General features: G+C 35.3%; 1 protein-coding gene across 3 annotated transcripts in view; it reads right to left on the bottom strand.

Annotated features, from left to right (window-relative positions):
- Positions 1–14,289, bottom strand: part of GPC5 (glypican 5) — a 578,936-nt gene that overhangs the window by 120,074 nt on the left and 444,573 nt on the right. The window contains exon 8 of one of the 3 annotated variants that reach the window (XM_072931225.1): positions 7,337–11,762. The exons of the other annotated variants lie outside the window; for them this stretch is intronic. Within the exon in view, the coding sequence (XP_072787326.1) occupies positions 11,677–11,762 (86 nt within the window). The 3' untranslated portion in view covers positions 7,337–11,676. Of the gene's footprint in view, positions 1–7,336; positions 11,763–14,289 lie in introns of those variants that run through there. 3 annotated transcript variants of the gene reach the window in all.

Below are 14,289 nucleotides of genomic sequence, written 5' to 3'. Positions count from 1 at the left end.
TGTGGAGCGTATTCTCTTTCTGCATACCTTACTTTGATTTACATACATTTCTGGGATTGTCATGCCCAAACTCTAGACCATGTCTAATAACTTAGACATCTAGTCAGAATTGTCCTAGGCATCACAGCTGTATTGATAATATAGATTAGGGGTTTGAAACATGGTATAAGTATAAACAGCTTCCTTGAAATTTAGCCTGCTTGTTATAACAGTTGAATTAGCCAAAAATGTAAATATGGTCCTACTTCCCTTAAGGTATAATACGGTATATTATAAAATCTATTTATTTCCATCAGATTTTTATGAAAGATTTAAATTCAGTTTGTCAATATCATAATGTTTTTTTACATTTATAATTTGCATACATACTGAGGACACTTCAAAGAGGTGGAAAAATATATGCAAATACTATTACTTACATTCAATGAAGAAAGACAATTCTAGATACTTAGAACAGAAAACTAGTGTAAAAGTTATTAACTCTTTCTTCATTAATCAAAGGGGGAGCCTGAAGGATCAGCTCCTTGAGATTAGCCCTAGCCCCTTTAGTCATGTCTGTACTCATATATAAAAGAGGAAGGCGGGACTTCAGGCAGGGACTCTGCCAAAGTTCCTGGCTTAGTCCTGGTCCTTCTGATCATGCTTTGGGCAATGCACAGTTCAAGGGAGTTTACTTGGCAAAAATTACCATCGATGGGTAGTTTTGGTCAAAACTGGCATCCTGTCACCATTGCCAGTATTCCAACACTATTATAGCAGCTTTTGCAACTTTCCCATGTCTTGTGCCATGTCCAGAACATCCTTCGCATGTCTGCTCTGCCTTCAGTTTCATTTTGTGAAAAATCTCATTGTGGCGAGCTATGAGAGAGCATTCATATTGCCTTATTAAAAACAATACACATAAAAGATAATCGTAATTTTTGGAGTCAGAGGCAGTCCAGGGCTAGATGCTATGAATGGAGAACACAAAAAACATGATTTTTGTCCATCTTCAAGGCCAGAAAAAAAAGCTCACGTGCTTTATCAATCAGCAGTATGTTCAAATACTGTTAATCTGCTCCTTTAGTTTCCAGGCTACTCTATTCTTGATAAAGCAGACCATTTATATCAGGCTTGTTCTCCTTGTTTATAAAGCAAATTAAAACACTTCTGCTGCACTGATTTCAGACCTTGTGAAGATATTTGCAGGGCCATGTTCAAAATTACTGCTATTGATTCTTCCCAAAAAAGCTCATTTGAAGCTACCTTCTACAGAAGGTTTGATTCGTCCCTGAATTATTTCACTGAAGAACATGTATATTCATAATATCACAGGTTTCTATTTGTAGAATAAATGTATATAGGTATATATTAAATATTAATAACAGAAATACTATATTTTATCTTCAAAACTATTTTTCAAAGATAAATAGATATGCATTTCTTCCCCTTTTGCCTTCATATTTCTTTTCCTATTTGTATATTTATTTCTTTAAAACGCAGAACTTTTCTTGAAGTTTCATACATTTACTGCCAAAATATATATATGAGGGGACAACACTGTCAACCTTCCTTATTGGATTTTTATGAAAGAATAAACATACTGCACTGAAAAAAGCAAGATACAGACTATGCCCTGAAATTCTTCCAACACCCACTTTATTCCTTTATTTTCCTCTGAAATCTTCTCTTCAGAACATGAGCATCAATATCAGTAATCCTGTTAAACTGAGTATGGCTCATGCATAACAACCTCTTCATTGTCTCATTTCCATTTGCAATTTCTTAATCTCAATTAATCTGAAACTTGATTTCCGTTTGTAATTTAAAAGAATGTTACCACTTTAATACTCTTCTAATATAAAACACTACTTTTGCCTTTCCTAAATTTTAAAGACAGAATTTTAAGTACTTTATGCATACATATTCAGGATTGACTTGCAAAACATTATTTGAAACAAGGTCCTAATAGAATGAAAATATTACTATTGGAGATACAATAGATGGGATGAAGAGGTATGCAGATCACTTTTTTTTGTTGATCAAAAATCAGATAAATATATAATTCTTGTTTGAAATTTTTGTGCATTTTGAAGTTCTGGAGTTGTTGCTACATTCAAAAGAACGTAGCAACAACTGTCACATTGTTGGAGTTCTACAAAACTTTACCAGAGATCCAACTGCTCATTTATTTTGCAAGACTTTCTAATAAGAGAATGGTTCTGCAGGGTAAGTAACAGCAGGAACTGAATTTTTACTATTTGTGAAGTATCACTTCCTTGCCAGAACAGACTGAACTTCAAAGCCTGATTAAAAACACCATACACAGTTTATTTGTTTGGGAGATATAAAAAATAAAAGCCAGAGCTAGGGATGCCACAGTGGTATTTCAAATAAATGATAGTGACAGCCAAGTATTTGTCAAAGGCTGAATATGCTTTTTATCAGCCAAACAATTTCTCTGTTCCTGAAGTTAGTAATTGATCGCTAACTTAACTGCTTTATTGATGCTCAAACTTTCACATTGTATCCAGAGCTCAAGAAAAAAAAAATACCTGTGGATCTACTCCATCTTTTAAATTTTTTTAATACTCAGTGTTTTTAATGGTTGTCTAATCATAAATTCTAGTCATACTCTTTTAATTGGTTTTTGACCTACATTCTATTATGGGCCTGATTAACAATTCCCTAATCAAAGTTGCAAAACATTCTTCTTTGTGTTCAATAATTTAGATATCCATGTGGGAGTTATATTGTTGTTCTTCGTCTCACTGTGAATTTAATTCACTCTGTGCATGCAGTGTTGAGATTCACTTGAGCAAAAATAATTTCAAATTCAAAAAACCCCTAATACATCCAAGAATTCAATGAGTCTCTAAACTGTACTTTTTCATTGTTAAAGACATCTTTAAATTGAATCACTGTATATTTTGCTAATTAGCAAAATGGCATATTTGTTCTACCAGAAGCTCCCAGGACCAAGTCTTAGGATGATTACTTTTAACCATGTGGCCAGAGTGTTTTTGGACCTATCAAGATGTTAACAGGCAGGTTTAGGAAGGTTGTTCCCCTTCATGAACAAGGCAGAGAAGATGACATATAATGCCTCCCTTTAGCACACTCCTTCTCTATTGCTAGGAAAACAGGAGCTAGATGTGAAAATATTTCCTATCCACAAAATACTGCAGCATTGTGATTAAAGGTTTTTAAGCCCAAAGGTCTGCCCAAAACCCATTGACCTGTAAATTACATCATTCCTGCAGCCTCCAGAAAACAAATGAGTGATGTCGACTTCTTCAACACCAAACAGTCTTTTCTCAGAGGTACAAATGCCCTTTCAGAGAGGTATAGCTGAAAGTACAGGTGAGGACAAAGGAGGAGGTCTGGAAAGCAGCTCACTGGTCTTAGCAATAGGCCTCAGTGACTTCTGCCCTATTGTGTACTTCTTGTTCATCCTCCTCTTCTTATATCAGGGACCCTACCATGGCAAAATCCCCCTATTTGCCCTCCAGCATTTTTCCTTTGTCCTTTATCCACACAGAAAATTGCTGGCTGTTTTCAGAAGTGTTTTATACTTAGGGAACTATTTCAAAACACATTTCAGCTGAGTTGCAGCTTATTCCCTGTTCAAATTAAACACAGACAAGAATTATATATCTGATCACCATTCTCTTGGTGATTCATTCAAACCATTGGACAAAGACTTTCACGCCTTAGTGGGGAAAAAAAGCTCAAAACCCATTGTGTCAGCCTAGACTGTCCCTGAGTATACAAAAAAAAATATTTTGACCAAAGATTTTCTCAAAAGGTGTACAAGGCTAAACTCAATGTATTTCAACTAATTTGCTGATGAGCTTAGTTAGCCGCCTGGTGAATTAAAGGAATACTGAAAGCTTGGAATTACCTAAAAAGCATTCTAAGACTAAAGAGGAGGGAACAAGCTCCCTTGTTGATAAACCTGTGACATATTCTTCACAGCCAGGGAATTTTATGTATCAGAGTAGACTTTTTAAGGAATAGAAAATCTACCTTACATGCATATTTAGTATGATGCATGATGCTTTGCCAGGCAGTTTTTCCTCAGGGAACTGTGTTGAAATCCATTATAAATATTCCGTTTCTGACATGTCTGCAGATAAATTAATAAAATTCAGTAGGTAATTCCTTTTTTTGCAAGAATCAGACAAAGTATTTTCATCACCAAGAAGACACGGAGATGTTTTTAAAATATATGCCTCCTGAATGGTTGCGTGAGCAGCAGCCCAATGCAATTGAATCTTTTTTAAATAGATACCAGGGAAGAACATGAAAGCTGAAGAGATTTTGTGTCCTTAATTGCTTTATAGTCTTAATTTTCTGCAAAGTTTAAAAGCATAATGAGTTTCTTCTCATTGTGTACTTTTGTACGCAAACATATGCATTTACTATTATGAAAATACATTTGGTCCTTAATGTTATTTCTCTGCACTAGAGAGAAGTAAAATTTGTCATATCTTTAACAAAACTAAAACTCACATCTTTCATTACTCCAAGGGTTATAATGCTATTTACCGATTCAACAGGGATACAAAATAAATACAATATGAAATTTAGTGTCAATCCTAAACTCAGCAGAAAGATATAAAATAATAAATTAATTTAATAAAATGTAGACCCTATCAGATAGCCATTATCAACACAAAGTTCATCAGGAAGTTGTTTGAACGTTTATACTAAAATCCCCAAATTGCATGCAAATGATAGAAACTGTTAGAGAATACAAGTGAAAAACTCAGCATGACATGTACTTTTATTTCAAGGTTATAAAATCTACTCATTTATGTACCATATCACTGTGTCTACAATAAATTAGATGCCATAAAATTTAAACTAAAGCACACATTATGATTTCTGAAGTTAATGAAGGATCTGGGAAGAAACTTCAGAGAGCACACACAAAAATTGCCAAGAAATCACTGGGGGTCTTAAATTACAGAAGGAAGTGAACTGTAATTGCTTAAATCTTTATCTCAATGTTTAGCTAAGATAAATGACCGAGACTACATGCTCAGATGACGTTCCTGCCTGTTGGGTTTAAAGGGAGTTTTTGATGCCAACAGAACAGGGCATGATCACTTTGGAATAGCAACAGTAATGATACATTCTATGAAATTACATATTGAGAAAACACTTAATCCAATTTTATTTGTCAAGTTCCAGTTTTGCATATGAATGCTATTGAACTCTTCATAATGTAACCCTGTCACTGCACGACACGCAAAAGCACAATGCGAGCTTCTGCTATTGCAAAGGTAAAAAAGAGGAAGTTTTATTTCTGACTCTAACATTTATACTTTTCCAAAGGTGACAGTGGATTGGAGGGTGAACATACCACCTCTTCAATGACGCTGGACAAACCACTAGTATATCAAACCTCTCCACCTCCACGAAGGAATGGAAAAAAATAGGTTGTTTACAGAAAGTTGTGTGAGAAAGTTTTCTACAAGAATGTAAACTCAGAAAGCTTTAGAAAATCTTAAAAATCAGGGAGACACAACCCTTCATGAAAGAAAATTTCAAAATTTTCAGGCCCTAGAGACACATAAAAGGAATAAAAACTATTTACTGACAAGAAAGATGAGCATCTGAATTACACCATGGAACGCAACTTCATGGAGTTAAATGTTAAATACTTGGGGAAAAAAACCCCAACTCCCCAAACCAAAACATCAGGAAAAGATACTTATTTTCCTGTGATTGTGCTAAAATAATAATTCACACAATTTTTCTTATGTATTATTTTATAAGGAACTAAATGATAAAATATTCAGAGTTTTAAAAGATTTGTTGATCTTTGAATGAATACAGAGAATATATATCTTCATCTATATTATGATATATTCTTTATTTGTCCCGAGCATTCTAAATTTCCAGCAAATATTGTAACAAAGTGATGGTAAATTTGTACAGATGCAATGAATTTTGATCTATTTCTGATTCTGTTTTGGAAGTACATTATTATTTTTATAATGGAGAGATGACAGAAGAAAAAAGATAAGGTAGGTATAATATAGTACAGATCATCCTATCTTGAGACATGATTGCCACTCGCAGCATTACTTTTGTGAGGACAGATGGTATCAGTATTGATCAATGTTGAAATTTTAGACATATTTCCTTGGGTCTCTAAGAGCTCAATATCTAATATTATTCCTCTGTTTTACCTGAAAAACGGTGGACTTTTTGGGTAATGGCATCCTTGATAGTATTTATGACAGAAATGGGTCAAACTCATTTAAAGTTCAGACATGCTTCCAAACCTGGCCAGTTAGAGACATTAGCCCCAGAGCTTCTGAAAAATGACAGCTGAGAATTCACCCCTTGTAAGTTAGCCGGTGCTGCCTGATAGCCTTATTTGAGACTGTAAGAGACAATCTAAACTGCCATGCTACATCTGCTTCCAAGGTGTGGGCCATTTTACAATGGAAGTATGTCTAGATCACAAAATTACAGAATTATATGGGCTGGAAGGGGCCTTAAAGATCATCTAGTTTCAACCCTCCTGTCACAGGCAGGGAAATCTTCCACTAGTTCAGGTTAATCAAGTGCGAGGTGATTCCAAACACTTTCAGTGATAGGGCATTCACCTGTTCCAGTGTCCCACCATCCTTATCGTAAAATAATGTCTTATATTTGCCTGTTCTAAATATGCTCTCATTCAGTTTAAAAACACTGCCCATTTTCCTGTCACTATGTTCAATGACACAGAGTCCCTCCCCCTCTTACCCATGGGCTTCCAAAACATACTGGAAGGTTGCCATCAGGTCTCTCAAGCACTGTCTCTTCTCTAGGCTGAACAAACCTAAATCCCTCAATCTGTCTTCATAGAGAAGATGTTCCAACCCCTGATGACCTTTCTTATCATCCTCTGGACCCAGTTGAGCAGGTCCTCGTCTTTCTTATCCTGAAGGCCCTAGAGCTGGATGCAGTACTCCGGGTGGATTGTCACAAGAGCAGAGTAGAAGGAGAGAATCCCCTCCTTTGACCTGATGGCTACTTTTCTTTTGATGCAGCGCAGGACATCACTTGCCTTTTGGGCTGTGAGCACACATTTCTGGCTCATACTCAGTTTTTAATGCTAAGTCCTTCTCTTCAGGCTTGCTGTCAATTCCAGCATCACTCAGCCTTTTTTCCTGTTTGTGAATCTCTAAGCCAGGAGCAGGATCTTGCACTTGGCCTTATTGAACCCCATGAGGTTTAAACAGGCCCAGCTCTCAAGTCTGTCCAGGTCCTCCTTGATGTCATTTCTTTTATGTATGAGGTCTACTATTGTGATAAAACTTCTACCCTTATTCTTTTCTTTATTTTGCTTTAGAGAGCTGGAACATTCTTTAGTTTTTCCTTCTGCTCCTCTTCAGGCATTCAAAACCTGCTTGGTAGATTTACTCTTTAAAAAAGGTAATGTTGAAATCTATTGTAAATGAGAGAAACCTAGGTTTTTGGATTTGGGAAGGAAAAGTTATGTTAATATTTATATTAAAACTTAGGTGACTGGTCTCTGGAAATCAGTGTGTGAAGAGAAATACATGGAAATATATTTAGAACTAGTGCTTGCGGAAGCAGAAATGCTTTGTTGTTTTGTTTTTAGAATCAATAACTGAACTTCCACAAAAACTAAGGGAACTAAGTTTTTACTGCTCAGTCCAGCTATTTCACTTTTGCCCTGGTGCTGCAATTCCCACTGATTTAGTAAGAAAAGCTGTCAAATTTCACATAAGTATAGAGATGAAGAATAAAAATCTTATAGCTTTCAGGAAGATTAAATCATAACTCTGCTTGGACTGGTTTTTAGTTCCACCTATTTGATGCTAATGGCTATGATTTCTGAACTCACAATAGTCCTCATACCACTGGGATGAAATTGAACATTAAGTCTATTTTCAGAATTTTTTCTGCTTGAGATTGGTAGGGACTACATTTTTCACAAATCACACACAGAGCATACTGATTTTTTTCCCATGCTTCAACTATTTTTCCATAATATTTGCATCTCTTGAACTCTAAAAAGAAGACATCAACATCATATGTTTGAGATTAAAAAAAAAAAGAGATACCATCAAAATTCTGAACTGTCTAAAGGTCTGTTTATAGCTCGATGAAAATTATATTTGATTTATTATAATGGCACAATGAGAATATTTCCCATTGAAGTGTCACAGTTTATATCATCAAGTGAGATCAGAGAGTGCAAATGGGAAAAGAATTATGAGAAATTTACCTTATCAATTTAACTAATGTTTTATATTTTTATTGCAGATTGAAAAGTTGTGAAAAAGCCATTTATATTAAAAGAATTTGGGTTCCCTGCACAAGTAAATTCAATTAATTGTGATTAAAAGAAAATGTATTAGATAACTGTTGTCCAGAATTACCAACCCTAGCTCTGTGAGCAATTTTTTATTTCAAATCTAATATTCATGAGTTTATATCAGCTTACTCTTCTTAATTTTGACAATTATTTAAGCCACTGAGAATTATATGCTTTCTTATACCATTCCATAAAATGTTATATTTTTTAAATTTTATTGTTTACCAACTTTTTGACACTAAGGTATGAGTCCTCCATGCTAGATGTGCTATATAAGTAAGTGAAAAAAATGTCAGAGCAATGTCTTGCGTAATTAAAGTTTCTGGTAAGACGTACATTTCAAGTATTGTGGAACTAGTGAAGAAGTATGGGCTATAAAGCTTAATTTTTTAAATATTAAAAGAAAAGTTGTTCAATTTCAAATTTTATTAACATTTGATCATAAAGTACTTTAACAGCTGTACTGTTATATAAGTGGGAACATGTCTCACTGCAATATGTAATACATTCCAAAATAGAAAGACCTCTGAGTGTCAGAAAACTTCACAACCAGTGACTTTTTAATGGACAGATACATTTTACAGCAAATCCTTCCATTTATTGAGAGAACTGTCTATGTGTTTTGCGCAGAGGATGGAGTGGGAACACAACTCACAGAAAGACATACATATATTTGCTTCAGAAAGAGAAAAGATCTTCAAAATTTTTCATATAGAAACAATCTCTCTTCTCCCCTGCCACCAATGTAGGTTTCATGAATTTAGTCTAGTTAGTCTAACAGGTAGAAAAAAGCAGTCTACCAACTCTTTTATGTTGTAGAAGTAAGCAAAATGCAACAATCCATCTGTTCCGATTAACAGAATATTTGCTTTGTGAGTTCAATTAGATGGATAGCCAAACTATAAAAGCAACCTGTTGATCATCACATGCAAACATGTCCTGGAGTGTCCAGAACAAGTAGACAACAGTGACAGCAAACTGGGAAAAGAATGCAATTTGATCAGACTAATCATCAATGAGATATTTTCTACCCAGACCTACATTTGAGGACACTCAAGAATACTTAGAGAAGCCAGAAGAAGGGATTCCAGCTGGGACACAGAAGAAGGAAATAATGTGAAACTCTAATGGCAATACATGACCCTGAAGCATGATTTGGGACCATGACTCCAGCACTTCAGACCTTGTGGCCCAGCCCCAGAAATGCACATCGCATGGCTTTGATTGCTGCACTAACCTGCATGACTTCACAGCTGCATTGTCTCTCCCATGGAACATGGGCATTGTGTAACTCAAAAAGTTGCATATATCTATGATTAGATTATTTTGGTATCCACAGCCATTTAGTATTCATGTTGTGATTTGGTTTAAGCCACAAGATTTAGGCTTCTGTTGTTTTGGGGGGTTTTTTTCACACTAGTGAGAAAATCAGATGGGAGTTTTAATAAGTCATGTTTCAAAATTTCCTGCTTTCCTGCTACATTTTGAAATATATACTTTAAGTTCTAGAGAGTTACTGCCATTAAGACCTTCTTTAGAAGTTGAAGAAGCAAGATAAAGTAGGAGAACAGTAAGCAGAGCCATTTACTAGAGCACTTAGAATGGTTACAGCTTCTGCACTTCTCCTATGCTACAAGTAGTAGACAGTATACAACCTTAACCTTGCAGAAAGCATCTTAGCATCCTGCTCAAGACTAGGTACTTTTCTATCACCCAGCACTTCTCCTGGGTCTCTTGCAGGCTTCAAATGTAATACTAATTTTTCTGTGTACTTCTCCAAGCGTTGTGTTGCTCTGGGACAAACACTGGAGATATGCATGAAGACATACTACACAAGCCTAGAGGTATTTTTTGAGAGCCAGAGGATATCAGTCAGTGCTGTCTCAATCCTTCTTACTATAAAAAATTCTCAGGAACAAAATATCCTCAAACCATTTTTGTGCTTTGAATCAGTGAGAAAATTAGCAGTTCTATGCCAAAGATTTTTCTAGGGATCTAGTTATGCAACACATCCAATTTTGCCAGAACAGTCTAGAATTGAACAGTCATAACAGGAGTTTATGCTAATCATAAATCCTAGAGCTTGTGTCTCTGCAGGCATAGCACATAATTTCACTCTGCTAAAAAGCATGGCCAATCTCATTCCCACAGAACCATGTCCTAAACACATCTAATACTATTAAAATCTGGTATGCCTGATGTGCTAAGACTATATCTTACAGCGGTCCTGCGTGACTACAAGGTTAACATGTTAAATAATTCTCTTCCAATTTGAAAGCAGTGTTAGGCATTCAAGGCCACAACTAAACTGTCACTATCCACACCATTTTGTAGTGTTTAGATTATAACTCCCTTCTTCAGATAAAAGAGAGAAGTCATATCCTACCTCATTGACAAATCCCTGTTTCCTAATTGTTTTCTGTAAGTAGGCTAATTGCTTTTTGTAAGTAGCCCTGTAAAAGTCAAGGCAAATACATCCATTAAAAAAAAAACAAAAGCCAAACAAAACAAGAAAACCCTATATTTTATATTAGCAGGTTGGTTATATTGAAAAAGAAATGCCATTCAGTGTAATGAGGGGTAAAAAACACCTAAGTACATTGGGAATGTAAATGTGAAGGTAACAACAATTTCTCCACAGAGGTGAAATTTTAAAATATTATTAAATTATATAAATATCCACAGGAGAGTAATTTGGATGCACCAGAATTATCCTTACTGCAATTGGCAGCACACTGAAGGAGCCAAAGTTACTAGAAATAGCTATAATCAGATTTCTAGAATAAACTTTTATTAAATAGCTTGTAAAAAAAAAGGAAGTGATGAGTATGGAATTATATTCCATAGATATATATTTTGCATCTACTCATGACCACATAATTGTTAAGTAGAAAATAAAATATGCATGTTTACCTTAGCTATAACTTCATTGATATACATAGCATTGTGTCAAAGAATTTTGATTGATAGCTACAAATTATCAATGCTGGAACACAATTATTTGGGATGCTGTAAGTTTTTCTACTTAACCATCAAACAAGATAAAATAATAAATTACCTTTATAAAAATACATAAAGCACAGAAGGTTTCTATTCCATGGTCTGATCTGCACTTAATTGCAAAATTATCCTAAAAAAAAGTTTTAGTTCTTCAAAAGCTAAAACTGAAAACTGCATGTATTTGTGAAACACCAGTTTCTCTTTCTTAATTGCTTAAACAAGATACAAAACTAGTGTAAAATAGAAAACTTCAGCCTGAAGAAATTGCCTTCTCTGAGAACAGACCTAAAGATCTTTTAACCACAATATTTTGACCTGATTAAACAGGTTGAAAAGCCATTTAAATTTATCTATTTAAATTTGCAAAGGATGCACTCACCAGCAGTGAAGGTCACTTGATTTCTTATTTTTCTATCTGCCTCACACTTCTCACCATCTACACAGTCAACAAAAAAAAGAAATTCAGAACAGGGACACTGTACAGTGGCCCAATAAAAGCGCAAACACAAGCTTATGCCTACTGTGCAAAGACAGTGTCTTGACCTTTGAAGTGCATTACCAACTTGTTATGAGACGTGGCTGCGTGAATTTGAGCTTGATACCAGGTGTTTCTTGTTATGATGTCGAGTTCAAGCATGGGATAATAGCAAGTGCCTTGAAAGTGTATTAAAAAACAGAGAACCCAGACCTGCAACAATCCCCAGATGCCAATTAATTACTGGTCACTGGAGATGTACAACACTGATGATGTGGAAAAGACTCCTTTCAGCATACTAAAGAAAAGAAGCAGGTAAGCAAAAAGAAAAAAAATAGCTGAGCAACAGGATAAGGCACCTGCCTGTGAGAGTAACATCTTCAGTGCACATTGCAGAAGCAGCAGAAGCAGCTTGTCAGCAGAAGCTAAAGGCTGAAACTGCCAAGAAGCACAAACATTGTGTAAAATGACAGGATTTGAAATGGGAGTATAGAGGAAGAAGTATTTATGACAGGAATTGTTTCAGCAGAATTGGTGAAATCACTGGAGTAGTGAGGGAGCTGCATTCTTTTGCTACCTGCTCTAAGAGCAGCAGCTGTTCCTCTCTATGTCTGCTGCAGAAGCCCTTCATTCTTTTGACTTGCAGTTGTCCAGGACTGTGTGCGGGAGGGTGTACATGTGCATTCATCTGTGGCTGTGCCTGTCTATCCTTGCAATTTCTAACTACTTTTTCCCCATAACAATCTAACTTGCTGGTTTAGCCTTATTACACATAAATGGTACAATTGTTTCTTCAGCTGCCCTTTACCTTAATCTGTTCTCTTCATGTAGCCTCGTATAATGTTGTTTTAGAATGCCTAGATTATTTTGCAACCCGGAATATATCTTTTCTTGAATCCAAGAACTGGGAAAAATTTTCTGTGTGCTGTGTGCTAGGAACACGTTAGGAATGGGTGACTGTATGTATATCTCTCAGTCATTTTGGTATTTTCTAGCCAATTGCCTTAGTAATGTGTGTAACTACTATCCTCATCCTTTCCTGTGATCCATTAATCTGAAAAATAAAAACTTGTTTTCTTGCTTATGGAAGTTTGTTCCCTCCTTGGAGAATAAGAAGATAATGCCTCATAAAGGTGATGACCTCTTGATACACTAATTTGTCTTAAAATAATTTTCACTGTTTTTAATAAATCTGAGTTAAAGAAATTTGGTGGTTATGTGGCTATTTCAGCATTTCACATTCAAGGGCAAGACAATCTTGAAACTACAAAAAAGAAATACAAAATGAGAGCTAAATGATATAGCCAAAGGGAACAGGTGGGATTTGCCTTTACCTTAGGAAAAATGTGATATAAAATGCAACAGCAAGTTTCACATCACAGGAAATTAAAATAGTATCATAGAAGAAATGAGATTTTAAGAGCTATAACATCCCTGGTTTTTAGAGAACCCTGTAGCTAGCTTCTAGCCAATAAATATTTTTGTTTTTTCTATGTTTTTCCTCTTTGCCATTTCAGAGAAGGTGAAATATTTTACTGCGATTGAATAGGGTATAGAATCCCAGTGGTGAAATCTATTACATAGTGACACAGTCTCCAAAGGAAAGTAGTAGAAGCTTTATTGCTCAGTACACTTAAGACTAGATGAGACAAAGCATTGGAAAATATTCTTTGGGGAACAATCTGGTGACTACATGAAATAGAAAACCAAATAGCTGTTTTCAGCTCTAATTTCTACCATTAGCATCCATGTTATAGTATGACTTGAAGGTTATTCAGAGATTAATGTGTTATTACAGAGCTGCTAGATGAGATTAATAATGTAAAAATCTGCATTTCACAACATTTTGCTCATTACTGTAGGTTCCAGGGGTAGTAATTTAACCACACTTAAAAGAAAGCATAACAAGCATAATAACAAGAACTGAGCCAAAAATAGCCATCTGATTTTAAGTGGTTTCTTTTCATACAGAAACTAAAAATCACATCTCTGAATCACATCTTTTCTTCATAATGATAGATGCTGCCTAGGAATAACAATTCAAATAGCATGTCAGTGAATACGCCTACTGGTGTCCAATAGGCTGAAATGGACAACCAAAAAGGTATAAAATGTTTTTAAATAAATCACACTGATTTATCAAGATAATCCTATACTGACTTAACTATAATGCTAGTCTGTATTAACTGCAGGGGTAGGTGAGGATTTGACTAATCTGAACTAGTAGGTCCTTGTTCATGGATGATGCGTCAGACTACATGATCTTTAAAGGTTCTTTCCAACCCAAACCATTCTATGATCTAGGCACACTTGCTTTGTGCCAACTGTCTGGAAAAAGATGGAGCACAACAATACAAGATGTCATATTACAGTCTCCAGGCCTGTTGAGTGGGACTGGCTGTATTATTGAGGTGAATTCTCAGCTTAGTTTTGAAATTGATATAATTTATTAGCAACTAAAATAGATTTGGATAGTAAGAAGTAAAGG

This window comes from Taeniopygia guttata, chromosome 1 (assembly GCF_048771995.1).
Source record: "Taeniopygia guttata chromosome 1, bTaeGut7.mat, whole genome shotgun sequence".
In the NCBI taxonomy this organism is placed as follows: Eukaryota; Metazoa; Chordata; class Aves; order Passeriformes; family Estrildidae; genus Taeniopygia; species Taeniopygia guttata.
Note: the sequence above shows the minus strand (reverse complement) of the source record. Positions and strands in the feature narration are given on the sequence as shown.